This window comes from Equus caballus, chromosome 7, assembly GCF_041296265.1.
Source record: "Equus caballus isolate H_3958 breed thoroughbred chromosome 7, TB-T2T, whole genome shotgun sequence".
Lineage (NCBI taxonomy): Eukaryota > Metazoa > Chordata > Mammalia > Perissodactyla > Equidae > Equus > Equus caballus.
The window spans coordinates 87,606,996-87,620,992 of record NC_091690.1 but is presented as its reverse complement, the minus strand read 5'-3'; the positions used below and the strand labels follow the sequence as shown (position 1 = coordinate 87,620,992).

General features: G+C 36.3%; 1 protein-coding gene across 2 annotated transcripts; it reads right to left on the bottom strand.

The window, feature by feature from the left end:
- Window positions 1-201: 201 nt before the first annotated feature.
- C7H11orf58 (chromosome 7 C11orf58 homolog) lies at window positions 202-13,496 on the bottom strand. Of its 2 annotated transcripts, none has more exons than XM_023646110.2 (5): window positions 13,256-13,496; window positions 7,753-7,836; window positions 4,998-5,058; window positions 3,043-3,152; window positions 202-2,290 (listed from the first exon to the last, which is right to left on the bottom strand). In XM_023646110.2, exons 1-5 carry the CDS (start codon window positions 13,316-13,318, stop codon window positions 2,060-2,062), a joined length of 549 nt encoding a protein of 182 aa, XP_023501878.1. In that variant the 5' UTR covers window positions 13,319-13,496; the 3' UTR covers window positions 202-2,059. The 2 variants fall into 2 exon arrangements, with proteins under 2 accessions (XP_023501878.1, XP_070130965.1); XM_070274864.1 differs by having other exon boundaries at window positions 13,052-13,406.
- Window positions 13,497-13,997: the final 501 nt, after the last annotated feature.

The window sequence follows — 13,997 nt, the reverse complement described above, 5'->3', positions numbered from 1 at the left end:
TTTCAGGTAAGAAATTACCAGTGATAGAGAAAAGGTGCCATTAAACTCTCCACTGAATAGTTGTTTCACTGCATAAAGATAATTTGTATTTTCCCACCCGGTACTTTTTCAGTAGGGATATCAAGATGGCATGGCATCCGTCTTCTTTTAATGTCCCCCCTTCCCCAATTTGATAAGGAAAAAAAACCCCAAAACCCAATGTTCATGCTTAAAAGACACCCACAATGTTTAATGTGGTGCTGGGACACCAGGCCACATGGACCAACAGACCTAAATTTATTCCAATCTTGAATTATGTTAATGTCCAATAATATATGAATTAATTAGTATGAGGATTTCTCTATTTGGAGATGAATAAAAAAGGTCTACCAGTGTAGTTATTTTAGAAGGTGGCTCTTCTATTTACACATAAGAACCAAGACTTAAAAACAACCCAGCATATTTAAACAATAAATTGATGAAAATACTTCTAAAAACATAATTCTGGTCTCTCCCTCTTCCATTCTTAAACATAATTCAGTCTTCAGTTCCTACTTGTTAGTTGTAATAAGCAACCCTACAGACTATTTAAAAGTCAGTGGCCAAACTGAAATTTGTTGAATAAAGCCAAACTTGTTTAAACCAAGTATTTGTTAAATATCATACATCCTGTCCACTACCCATTGACTCAGTATTTTACCATATAGGGTAGCACCTATTATAAAGCAATGTGAGAAATAAGAAAAAACAATTTAAAAACAAACATTTGGAGTTTGATATATGAAAAATATTTCAGGATGGATTGCATAAACCAGGAATCACCTGTTCTAGTTGCTATACTCCTCTAACACATTCTAAATTTCAAAATGACATAGGAATAATTAAAAATCAAACACATCAAACACATACTTAAGTATCTAGATATATAATAGTTCAGTAAACAAACAGGTTTGACTCAAGCCTTTGAACATGTTACTTAGAACATTATTTTGGACCCATTTACTCAAAGCTCCTTGACTAGGCCATAATGCAGTTTGTGTTAATCTGCTGTACAATCAACCCAAAACGGCAGTCAGATGATTCTAATCTCACTCCAACAGAAGCAGCAATAAAATCATAAAGCACTACTACTCTTTAGTAATTAGATAATCAAGATAACAGCACTGGGATAAAATGAAGAGAACTTGTTTCAACTTCTTGTTCAAAAAGCCTACTCCTCATTTTTAGATAATGAGGATAAAGGTAGGACAACCAAATATGGGAAACTGCTTTCTCTTTATTTAGGCCTTAGGAAGAAAATTAACTTTGGTCACACATTACCTTAAAAAAAAAAAAATCCAGTTTTACATATTCCTAAATAGATAGGACCAAATGATCAGAGAAATAATTTCTTCTGTAAAAATTGGCCAAATTTTATCAAAAACCTAACATACAATGTAATTCAAATGCTATCAAGACTGCTTGGGATCATAACATTCCAAATGTATAAGAGTTTCAACTCCATGCTACCAAGTGGGAAAAGTATTTGCTCTCATGTTGCTTTGGTCCAAAAGAGGACAGCTGAATCAGTTAAGAGTAAACTAAGTACCTAAATCTTTTGCCAACATTACTTTAGATTGTTATTGGCAGCAGAAATATCCATGATGAATAGTTCTACTATAACAAAGTATAATAAAAGTATTTTTCATGAACACATCACAGTATCAGATAAACTTTTTATAAGAGAAAAGTATGAAGGAACAAAGAGATGAAACAGCTACTACAAACAAAAAATAGTATCTCCCCCATAACTGTATTTAAAGGGGTAAAAAGGTGAGATTGTTTGATGATGCTAATATGAAAGGAAATTGAGTACTGTATTTATTTCTTATTTTATACAACTCTCACTCTTTACAAAAATGGTTATAGTCATGCCCATAAAAGTGTAACCCATGGCATCTGAAAGCAAACACTCTTTGTAATTATTTAAAAGAGCCTTTTTAAAAATTATAATACAAAGGTCTGTGCTCTACAAGCAGTCCTCCACTGTGCATTCTAACAATAAGGCTTACTTTTAATACAAAGACTAAGTGTTTGCGAGTTATGAACCACTGGATTTAACAAACATCATTTTATAGTTGCTTTTTGCATCTTTTTTGCTTTTGGGATCCTCCACTTCATCAGGGTGCTCAGTAGCTTGGAGTTCTTCAGCAGATTCTTCTTTCTCTGACTCTGAGTCACTTTCAGAGTCATCTGGACTTTCAGGGTCAGGTGAATCATCATCATCATCATCATCTCCAGCCACATCACCTTCTCCATCATGATCTTCCACCTGGGAACATCAATCAACAGGCTCTTAAAATAAATACAATTAACCAGTACAAAAACTGGGAAAGACCCTCATTTTTGCCACAGTCTTAAAACAGCCCACTCTAGCCATTAAATCAATGACTATTATGATTAGAGGCTGCCAAGGGAAGGGCCGAGGACTCAGGCATCTTCCTGTGTTTTATACACTGGGACTTGAGTAGGATTTTGTTTTAAGAAAGGGCTCTAAAGGCCACTCACCTGTCCCCTCTCCCCCTAGTCTGAAAACAATGTATTATATCTTCCTGAAAGAAACAATATTTCTTAAAGTAAATAAGGCAAGTTAACCACTGGTCCATGAAATGTGGAAAACAGTTATCAATGTTTTACATATTACTTTACTTTGGAGTAATTAACCAGTAGTTATAATATGGTAAGAGATGACTTAGGAAACAACTGAGAACTCTCCTTAACCAGTTTTTACATGAAATATTTCATCTAAGTTATTAGTATGTTGTTCATGCCTATTTAAGATGTGCCCTAATGATTATCTGAGCAGAATTTACAAAAAGTTTCTATCAGAAAATATATTTATAAAACTCAAAAATATCTCCATCTACAAAGATCTAGTTGGGTATATAAAAACGTTTTAAGTAACTGTATAAAGAAAGCTTTTGATACAGGATTCTTGATTGCTAGAGTAATCTAACATGTATAAAGGACATCAAATTGGAAATCGATCATCTTCCCGCTTAATGAAAATACATTAAGTACTACCTCACTGAAGCCAAGTCCACAATGTCGTCGATATCTTCCTGATAATTTACTGTCCATACTTTGCTGATACTGAGACTCCAGTTCTTCATTAATTTTCTTGTCTTCTTCCCCTGCATGTCCAGTGTACTTTGGTTATGTTTCAGTCAAATTAATAAAAATATGTGATTACACAAAACAACCCATAATACAGATGCTATTATATTCAGGGCTGATTTCTCTGTGACTAATTTTACAACGAATTTTGTGGATGGGTTTTTATACCACGAGTAGTTACCTAACAGACACAATATAACTGAAGACTGTATTTCTAATTACTTCTTTAGTAACCAACCTTCTGGACTACAAAAGTATTTATAAAAGGTGAAGAACTTCTATTTTTCCATGTGATAATTCAAACCAGCCATACGAGTCTCAGAACTCCCTGAAGACATTATAAATATGAATTACCAATAACTTTGAACATTATTTCTTTTAGCTTATTTATAGTCTAATAAACTGTTTCTCTTGAAAATGAAAGCTTTCTCCTAGTCACATACAAAAAAAACCTCCAACAAACAAAAGCTTGTCTTTAAACAGAAATAATGAAAAGGTGTGACATTCTGTTCAGAGAATAGCTATATAAAATGACCCTATAATGAATCTCCTTTATGCCTTTCTTTGCATATCAGTTTACTAAAACAACATAAACCTATTTATCACACATTTGATATATATTTTTTTTATCTATTCTGTCGAATATAAGTTATGAAGCAGAATACTAAACAATCCCCATGAACTTACCTCTCAAGAACTGGAATAGTACCAATACCACTGAAGCTTTCTGTGCGTGACATTTTAATTTGTAAATATAAAAGAAATTTCACTTTTTAAACACAAATGGTATGCTTAGCATTATTTGTACTCATAAAGGCCCCAGTTTAAAAAAGTAAATGCAGCAGTGAAATATATTTCCATTCTACAAAGCTCAGGAACTCTTTGATTTTGTAGCAATGCAAATCAGTTTGAAATAACTGCTTAACACCAGAAAAATAAAAGACCTATTAATTTCTAAAATATGCTACATATTCTAGGTCAGTATAAAGTTAATTGAAGTAATTAAAAGTTTTGTTAAATATATCTAGGTCATTATGCCCTGTTGTTAATAATGTCAATTTTAAATAGTAGAAAACTTCACTTTTGAGCAGACTGAATTCAAATCCAAATTCAAATTCATTTCCAGTTTTTATTTAGTAAGTTTTTTCCCCTAAAATTAAAAGAAAGAGTTAATTTATTCAGGCTTTGCAATGAGTTTATATTCTTCAAAGATTTCAAAGTAAAACTCAGTGAATAAACTAAAAACCAGTATAATATGCCAACTAAAACACTGTTTACTAAATAACTTATAAAACTAAAAAGATCAATTTTATACATACTACAGTTGGCAAGATGAGGCATTAAAGCCTCACTACAATTAAAATACATATTGTGAATCAGTAAAAATGAAGACAAGAAAAGGTCAGTGCCTTGGCAGAATATTACATTGATGTATACTCTCAAATCTTTTTTTTTTTTTTTTTTTTAAAAGATTTTATTTTTTCCTTTTTCTCCCAAAGCTCCCCGGTATATAATTGTGTATTTTAGTTGTGGGTCCTTCTAGTTGTGGCATGTGGGATGCTGCCTCAGCGTGGCTTGATGAGTGGTGCCATGTCTGTGCCCAGGATTCAACTGGCGAAACCCTGGGCCGCCGGAGCAGAGTGCGTGAACTTAACCACTCAGCCATGGGGCTGGCCCCTCCCAAATCTTTTAAAAAATCAAAGCATATACTAATTACATGCTTATATCTATTATATACATTTCCAATTCTAATATTTTAATCAACACAACTATACACAGAAGTTAGAATATCCCGAAATATTTACAAATATTTCATACTTCAAATTTAGCACCTCCACTTTAATTATATTTTACTTTCTTACCTGTTCGGAAGTGAGATGTTGATTTGTGATCTCCTATAACAAGACGACCAGTATGTTCTTTCTATAAGAAGGCAGAAAATGTATTAGAATTTGAGACCACTAATTTAACACAATCATTGAGTATCTACTATGTGCCTGACACTGTTCCAGACTTCTGGGATACAGTGATGAAAAAGGACTAAATTAAGATCCCTGTCTTTACGGAACTTATATTCTAGCAAGGGTAGGGATGTGGAGGGGAAAAAAAATCAGTAAGTATAGTATGTTAGAAGGTAGTAAGTGCCATTAAAACAAACGCAGAGCAGAGGAAGGGGGTAAAGAGTACGTAGAAATCAAGTTGGAATTTTAAATGGGATGGATAGATAACTAGAAAATTGAGTCTGGGCCAGCCCCGTGGCCGAGAGGTTAAGTCCGCACACTCCACTTTAGTGGCCCAGGGTTTCACTGGTTCTGATCCTGGGCGCGGACATGGCACTGCTCATCAAGCCATGCTGAGGTGGCATCCCACACGACACAACCAGAGGCACTCAAACTAGAAGATACAACTATGTACTGGGGTGCTTTGGGGAGAAGAAGAGAAAAAAACAGAAGCTTGGCAACAGATGTTAGCTCAGGGCCAATCTTAAAAAAAATAAAGAAAACTGAGTCAATCTAAACATTTTCTTAAAACGCTTGTGAAATGAGTTGCTTTAACTTTCCCACTTTCTCTTTCTGATGCCTCAGACATATCTCATGGAGAGAAAGCAAATGAGATTATTTAGCTAGACAAAAATGAAATAATAGAATTACATGAACAAAGTGATAGATCTTCAAAATATAAAAAATGAAAATAATTAGTATTTACAACATCACAAATAGCTAGCTCATTTCTATGACCAAAATGAACACCCAATCTCAAACTGTCAAAAAGAATAGAACTTAAAAGAATCTAGTTCTATAAAATATAAAAATAAATCTGACTCATTACCAATTATCAGGCTATATAATTACTCTCAACTTAGGTGCAATCCACTTTGTGGTTTATATTCAGCTATGTAAGGTAATGAAATAAACTGTTCACTAAAATAGAGTGAAGGTGAGATTAAATGAGACTTTGCAAAGCAATCTTAACCAATCATCTGTGAAGATACAGTAAATAACAAATCTTCCTATTTTGAAACGATGACAGACATATTCTCCATTCCCAAAGATGACACTACTGAAAAGCTTCAAGCATTAATGCTTATTGCCTTAGATGCCATTAACACACAAGCACATCAATGATTCAATATGCTGCTTCTTTAGATCACAGAAAACATCTTATTAACAAGATGTGAACATACATAATGGCATCAAGTTATTTTAACATGACAATATTGCAAAGAATTTAACGTATGTTGAACAGCCCATTTATTGATAGCCAATTTTTTTTTTTTAAATCATTCAATCTGGTTTTTTCCTCCCAGTTTTACTGAGATATAATTGACTACTTGTAGCTAAATCTGATACATTTTACGTTAGGGTGTTCTTCCTAAGTACTTAAAAGAGTTTTCATTCTACTAGGTTAAGCATGCCCCATAAACTCTTACTTACTTTATATATCCTTAGCAAATCTTTTATTTGCATGAACCAAGAGAAACTTCAGACTACTTTCTGTAACAAATTGCAAATTATGGAGAAATCTGGATTAATGAGATATTATACAAATGCTTCCTTTGTATAGGTCTTAATGTTTTCCATGATCTTTCCCTACCCTCAACCCCAGCGCTCTGGTCTGGCTAACTCATCCTTTCAGATTCAGATCAATTCTATTTGTGGGAAGCTTCCTTGTGCTCCTAAGCTGGAGTTAGCTACCCTTGTCTGTTGATTCCACAGCACTATGTGGGTAGCTCTTTCATAGCAATTATAATTCTATATTGTACTATCTGGTTTCCTCCATTACATGATAGCTCCAAACATGCGTTACTGATCTATGTGACCCCAAGGACCTAGTACAGTGCCTGAGATGTAGTAGATGGTCAATAATTGTTGGGAAAATGCATGAATGCTTTCCCATATGAATAACAAAAGACAAAGAGCAGAATTTCATTTTAAGGAGCTTATAAGAGAATAAAGTTTTCCTATTTCTTCCACATTAGGTTTGTAGGAAGACTACTGGGACAATGTTAGGAAAGTAAATTTACTTGCTTGCAAAAAATAAATGTCTAGAGATCACTGTATTTGCATGTAAAAATGAACTGCTAGGAACAAGAAGGGTTTTTTCCAATAGGTGATGTTTTCCTGGCACCTATTTTCTATATCTTCTGTTAATCAAACTGAAAGGGATTTTAAAATATAATGAACACTTTTAAAATTAGGTTTTTGATAAAGGCTATTCCCTTGCCTACTATTTCAAGGGCTGGGAGGCGCTATAAAATATGAAAGACCTATCCAGTGGTCTGCCCAGAAATACCTTGTATCAAATCATCAAGCTAATAGATGGCAAATCATAAACTTTCACATCTTCTTTCTTCCATAGGAGCCTCCTCAAACCAAATTGTTTTTCTCTATATAGTCTTTAAACCTTACTGCTCAGAGGCACTCGGAATCCTAGAAGTGGCTCAGAAATAGTATACATTTTAAGTGCTCGGTTAGGCCGGCTCTATTTCTCAAAGCCTAAAGTAATCATGCAGAACAGGAAAAAGGGATCCAAGTGTATTCAGTCCTTCTCAATTAACATACAAAAAAGGCATTATTTCCACAGAAAAAATAAAAACATATACTGTCTGATGCTCACCTTTCCAGCTCCCATGAGTCTCAAGAACTTTTGTTTTCTTTCTTCATTACCTAAGTCTGCTGCCTCCCAATTGCTAGATCCAAGCTGGAAAACAAATTAGCCAATTATTTTTTTTTCTTTGCATAATAAATATTAAAAAATTTAAAGGCTACCAATAAATCTCAAGTTTTTTTCCTGTCAGTTTTAATAATAAACGGGGCTCATTCTTACTTAGGAAGTTAAGTACACGCATCATATTTGAATTAAAACATACTCTCTTTCTGTTACCTCAAGGCAGAAGCCTTTGGTTCTTTTGCAGCCAGAGCTCTGGTTCTCAAAAGTTTCCACCTAACAGAATCACCTGGAGGGCTTGTTAAAACACAGTCTGCTGGGTTCCACCCCAAGAGTTTGAGATTCAGTAGGGCTGGGGTGGGGCCTGAGGATTTCATTTCTAACAAACTCCTAAGTGATGATGATGCTGCTGATGTCGGGGGAACACACTTTGAGACCTACTGCCCTGGAGCCTGCAGGGCCCTAGGGCACCTAGTACTTTGAACCCTGATGGCTGCCAGTTGTAAGCTGAAGTTAAAAAGCTCTGGCTTTAAAGATATTCAAAAAGACAATATAACATCAGAGTCTACTGGACCCAGTTTTTGTTTTTCACGTTCTTTTTTGAGCCTTTCTAGTTACCTGTAAGGATCAATATGTTAATGACTTTTATTCTTTCTTACAGGTCTTCCAAAGAACAAAGAGAAAATTAACTTTTTTTTGTTTGGCTTTTTTTTGAGGAAGATTAGCCCACAGCTAACATCCGTACCCACCTTCCTCTACTTTATATGTGGGACACCTACCACAGCATGGTGTGCCAAGCGGTGCCATGTCCCCACCCGGGATCTCAAGTGGCAAAACCCGGGCAGCCGAGAAGCGGAACGTGCGAACTTAACCGCTGCGCCACTGGGCCGGCCCCGAGAATTAATTTTTTTTGAAGAACAGAATAAAACTCATTCTATCTTATAATTATCAAATGGGTCTATTGAACCCTCTTAGAAGTCTAAGATTATTATAGCATCCTAGAGATATTTTTCTCTATATCTTGAAACAAACGTTAAGAATTACTTCATTATAATTCCCTATATCTTCAAAGAAATGTAAGATTTCATTGTAATTCATCAATTATTTCCAACTATGCTAAACATTACTAAAATAAGAAATTAGAAAAATGGTAGAAGAGTTTTCTCATGATGTTGTCTGAAGCACTGCATCATCTTTCAAGAAGATATCACCTCTCTGTTGTATGCTTCTAGCTTTCTTTGGACACAGCTGAGAATTCAGAATTGAAAACTGACAGAAGGCATTTCACAATTATTAGACGAATAAGGTGGTGAATGCAAAATAACAGGTAGTGTACTCTAAACTAATGATGATGGCAAAATTAATTATATATGCAAAAATCTTAGACTATGAGTCTTTGGATGATAAAATACTAGATAACTTTTCTCCAAACCAGGCATCAATGAGACAAAGAAAATAAAAAAGGACAAAAAAGAAATATGGTACTCTCATCTAGGGAGTCATTCAACAGGAAGGACTTCATCTTGCAACATTTTGTAATAAGAGCCTGGAGTATTTTGTTTTTCTAAAAAGATGTGACTGTTTCATTTCCTCTTTTATGATATTTGTACACCAAAGTTTACTTGATATGGTTTGTAAGTGGACAAATGCTGAAGCCAGGTGTGTATACAAAGGTGACCAGAAGGAATGTAGAAATGAAAACATTCGATGGATTACTGATCATTCTAATTGAGTTTATAACCTAAAAATGAAAATGTTTTGCAATTATGGAGCAGACAACCTCCTTTTTCAACACAAAATTATGCGCAAAGGTTTCAAAAAATTCTTCAAGTATTTTATTTTGATGATGCAAATGCAAGAACTACAGTAAAGCTAAAATCTATTAGAAACAGATTTGAAATCTGAAATTATATGTTCCAGTTTCACACATGACAACTGATAAGCAGTTAGCTGTATTCAGAGGATGCTAATCATTTTGGGTATATCTGTCAGGAAAATGTGGAAGAGAAATTTGGTTTGCTATGGTTAAATTCATATTAAAATTCTACAAAGCTGTTTTTCATTGTCCCTTTATTCTTACTTCTGAAAATTATTTGTAAAAGACTAATAGAATATAAAAGAAACTGATGACCATTTCTCCTGGACATATGAGAGTTAAAGTATTTGTACCACAGTGGACATCCACTTACTGTTCTTCTAAATGACGTTTAGCGACGGGCTTAGAAGCTTTCATGCTTTCCTTTCAGCTACATAAGTTCCAAATGGCTACTTCTTTCCACTAACAGCTCATAATCTTTTCATAGACCAATTTAGCTCCTAACTTTTTTTGCCTCAATATAGTTAAAAAAATAAAAACTGAAGTACTAATGAAGCGTAAGTTCTGATTCTCACTAAATTCCTTTCTCTCTGTGAGCCTGGACCTGGGATTTAACTTCTCAGTTTTAATTCCTTATCTACATAGGCTTCTTTAAAAGACTGTCTTAAGAATAACACCACCTAAGACTTGCATAATGTTTTACAACTTACAAATCACTTTTCACTTAGTCTCTCAAGAGACCATTTAATAAATAAGTACACTGAGGCAAAGAGGCTAAGCGACTTGCTTCGATCCTCTGGCTTTAAGTCCTCTGCTTTTCCCACATCATACTGTACATGATCAAATGAGACAGTATGCAAAAGCAGTTTATCAACTATAGTTATAAAAATATATACGCTACAGTTAAAAATAAAGCAATTGCCTAAAAACCAAAATTTTCCCAAACTCTCTATTAAAATTGCAAATATCTTCAAGATCTTTACATAAATAACCTTTCCTTTACAATTTCTAATCCTAATGTTTTCTTCAGTCATGAAGTCCTTCTGGTTCTTCCTTTCAAAGACCTTAGTATACAACGGCAAGTACCTTTGTCAAGAGCTGCATTCTGAAAAGCACATGGGTGCCTGATACATTCTCAGAGGTCTTCCACCAGTTACTAAAATTAACCTCCCCACTCCTCCTATTCCCTAAAAGATAGCTTTCACTTCTCCACTCCAATCAAACCAATGAAACCATTTTTAAGTTGTCTTCATCTTTAATACCCTTTATTATGGAACTGCAATCAATTTACCTCCTCAATACATAATGTGGTAATGCTGAGAATTTACTTCTAACACTGTCAGCATTTTCCTTGAGTTGGATTCCGCGATTTATCATCTACTTTTACTATCTTTTAAAAGATTCTGTTACCCCCATTTACACGTGAGGTCAGTGGGCAAAGAAAACTTCGATTATCTTTTACATTCAATGGATGTTCATTAGAAACTGTCGATCAACTACATATTATAATTAGTTGATTTTCTACAATTTGGATGTATATTTTAAAAACATATTTTAGGGGCTGGCCTGGCGGCATAGTGGTTAAGTTCACACGCTGTCCTTTGGCAGCCTGGGGTTCACAGGTTCGGATCCTGGGCATGGACCTACACACTGCTCATCAAGCCATGCTATGATGGCATCCCACATACAAAATAGAGGAAAACTAGCAGAGATGTGAGCTAAGCAATAATCTTCCTCAAGCAAAAAAAGGAAGATTGGCAACAGATGTTAGCTCAGGGACAATATTCCTCACCAAAAAAAAAAAAATATATATATATATTTATATAAAGATATATTTTATATATATTTATTTTTATGTAAAATATATTTAAAATTTTCGTATATATATAATTTAAAAAATATTTTAAAAACAAGTACTTAAAGATAACTCCCAATTACCAACAAAAATAAAATTCATATGAAAGAAACTGACTTAAAAAAAGCACTATTAAGGAACAGGTTACTGTATTGTACTATAAGATAAAATTAGTAACATAATCATTTTTAGATAGTGTGTGAAGGTCCTAGGCCCTAATCCTGAATGGCAACTATAACCATCTCCTTCAAAGAGAATGCTTATAAGACTGGAAAAAAGTCTTAAAGGTCACCTAGCTTAAACTGATTCCATCAGAAGCTGTAGAGAATTAACTTCTTTTAACAACTTTGTTAAATTACCTACTATCACCAACAGTTTTCCATCAAGCTAAAAAGCTTATTTCTCTGAGTCTAGCAAAATACATGCCTGACATTCTAGAAGTCAAGTCACAGTTAAATACCAGGAGGAAAACAATGCAACAGCTTTTAAATGACACCCAGGTCACTCAAAAGCCTAGATAAATGCCCGACAATGACCATATTAACAGAAAAGATATAAAAGCCAGTTGTAGGGAGGAACAGAGGGCATGAATAAATCTCACTATATAACTGTTCATCCTCAAATCTTTACTGATTACTAATTTTTCTGCAAAGCTAAAATCAATTTCTTTAAGGAGCCTTACCATTCCGGACCTAACCCCACCACTCACTCAAAAGGGGTGGGTCTTAACTTCATCTCATTTGCTACAACTGATGCACTCGTAGTAGCCAGTGCGGCTTTTATGGTTAACAAAGTAAAGTATTATGAAAGGTATGGAACTGCACTATAGAAAACGAAGAATTCTACATGTTCAGAAATTGATAGTGCTTTAAACAATAACCGAAATAAAGCTAGATGTCGTCCCTTCATTATCCTTAAAATGACCTCTCCATGCCCCCTCCAGAAAATTTTCCCATCAACGTTCCCACGGCAGTTATCCATTGTGTGAAGGACCAGTTACTGGTTACTGCAGTCTCCATGACATTGCGCTAGGAGCGAGGACAAACACACAAAAAGGCTAGGATAAGCACTATCCTTATTCATCTTTGAATTCCCAACACCTGGCAAAGCAGTAAATATTTAATGGATTTGAAGGAATGAATGATTTGCTATTTAAACTGACAAACTTGGGAGGGCGGAGAGGGAAGGGAGGTACTTGACACCAAAATGGGCTTCTAGGTCTCAACGTCTTAGACCTCACCACCATGCGCCACTACCAAAGTATTCCGCCGGTACAATTTTTCCGTTCAATACTGTTCTCGGTTTACTCCTAACAGTACATTGCCAAAATAATTTCGGCCGGAAAATCCGTCCAAATATGCACGAACATCTTGACATTGTCACAGGAGCATTTTAAGTCTAAAACAGGGAGGGTCTTGCCCCCTCTACCCTGAGTAGAAAGGCTCGACAAAAAAACCTTCATCAGCCCCCAAAGAGGCAAACGTGATTCCCTCACTAAGCCCTTTCACTTCTCGACCATTCTGGATTTCCTTCCTCGATCCGCGGCCCCCCGCCCCCCCCCCCCCCCCTCCGCTTACGCAGGTCTCTGGTCTTCGCATGTGGGCCTCTTCAAACCTTCCGACCCTAATTACAGAAAGGAGACATTTCCCATTCTTCTAGATCCTCCCCCTCGGCCCTCCCCGTCCGGGCCTCAGGCGCTTTTCCTTCTACATCCACCACTCCCGGCCTACCCCAACCTTCAGTAGGCCTCAACCCTTATCCACGCCGCCATTGTTATTTACATCGTCGTCTGGGGAGGCGGAACGCTTCACCCCGTGCGGATGGGACTCCCTGGCAGCACTCATCGTTGCGGGGACCCCGATGCGAAACGCCGAACCGACTCGCCGTTCTCCTCAGTCGCGGCGCCAGCACCCTGTTATCTGCCACTAGCCCAAGAAGCGCCACTCCAGAACGCAGAGCGCCTCCGGGCCTTCTCCGCCACAGTCGTCACCGCTGCGGCCCCTCGCCACTCCGGAGCACTCTGGGAATTGTAGTTTTCTGGCTCTCTTCATACTGGCCTGAACAAAAGAGATGGATAGATGTCTAAAACTACAATTCCCAGCAAGCCCAGCGGCGCAGCTCGCGGGGTGTGGCGGGAGTGCCCTCTGAGGCTCCGCCTTCTTCGGCTAGTGGAGGGAGCTTTCCCGCGGATGGGTATGGCGGTGAGCGTTAGGTGAAAGCTTCGTCGCCCCATGAAGAGGCTTAGACTGAGTTTTGGCATTTCCCTGTGAGACGCTGCCCCTTAGGCAAATGCATCTGTCATGGTTAAGCACCTGGGTTTAAATGTAATGTTTGAGGCTTACTGAATCCTCACAGGTACTTCCCCTCAAGACAAAAACTAAAAAAAAAAAATGGCTTCTACCGTTTCCACCCTGGTGGTCCCTATTGCTGGTAGGGGATTTCTAGATGACCGGCGGTGTTGCTTTCTGGAAGATTCTGATGAATATTTTGCCGGTTTCTCATTGTCACCGAAATGAGTTCAAT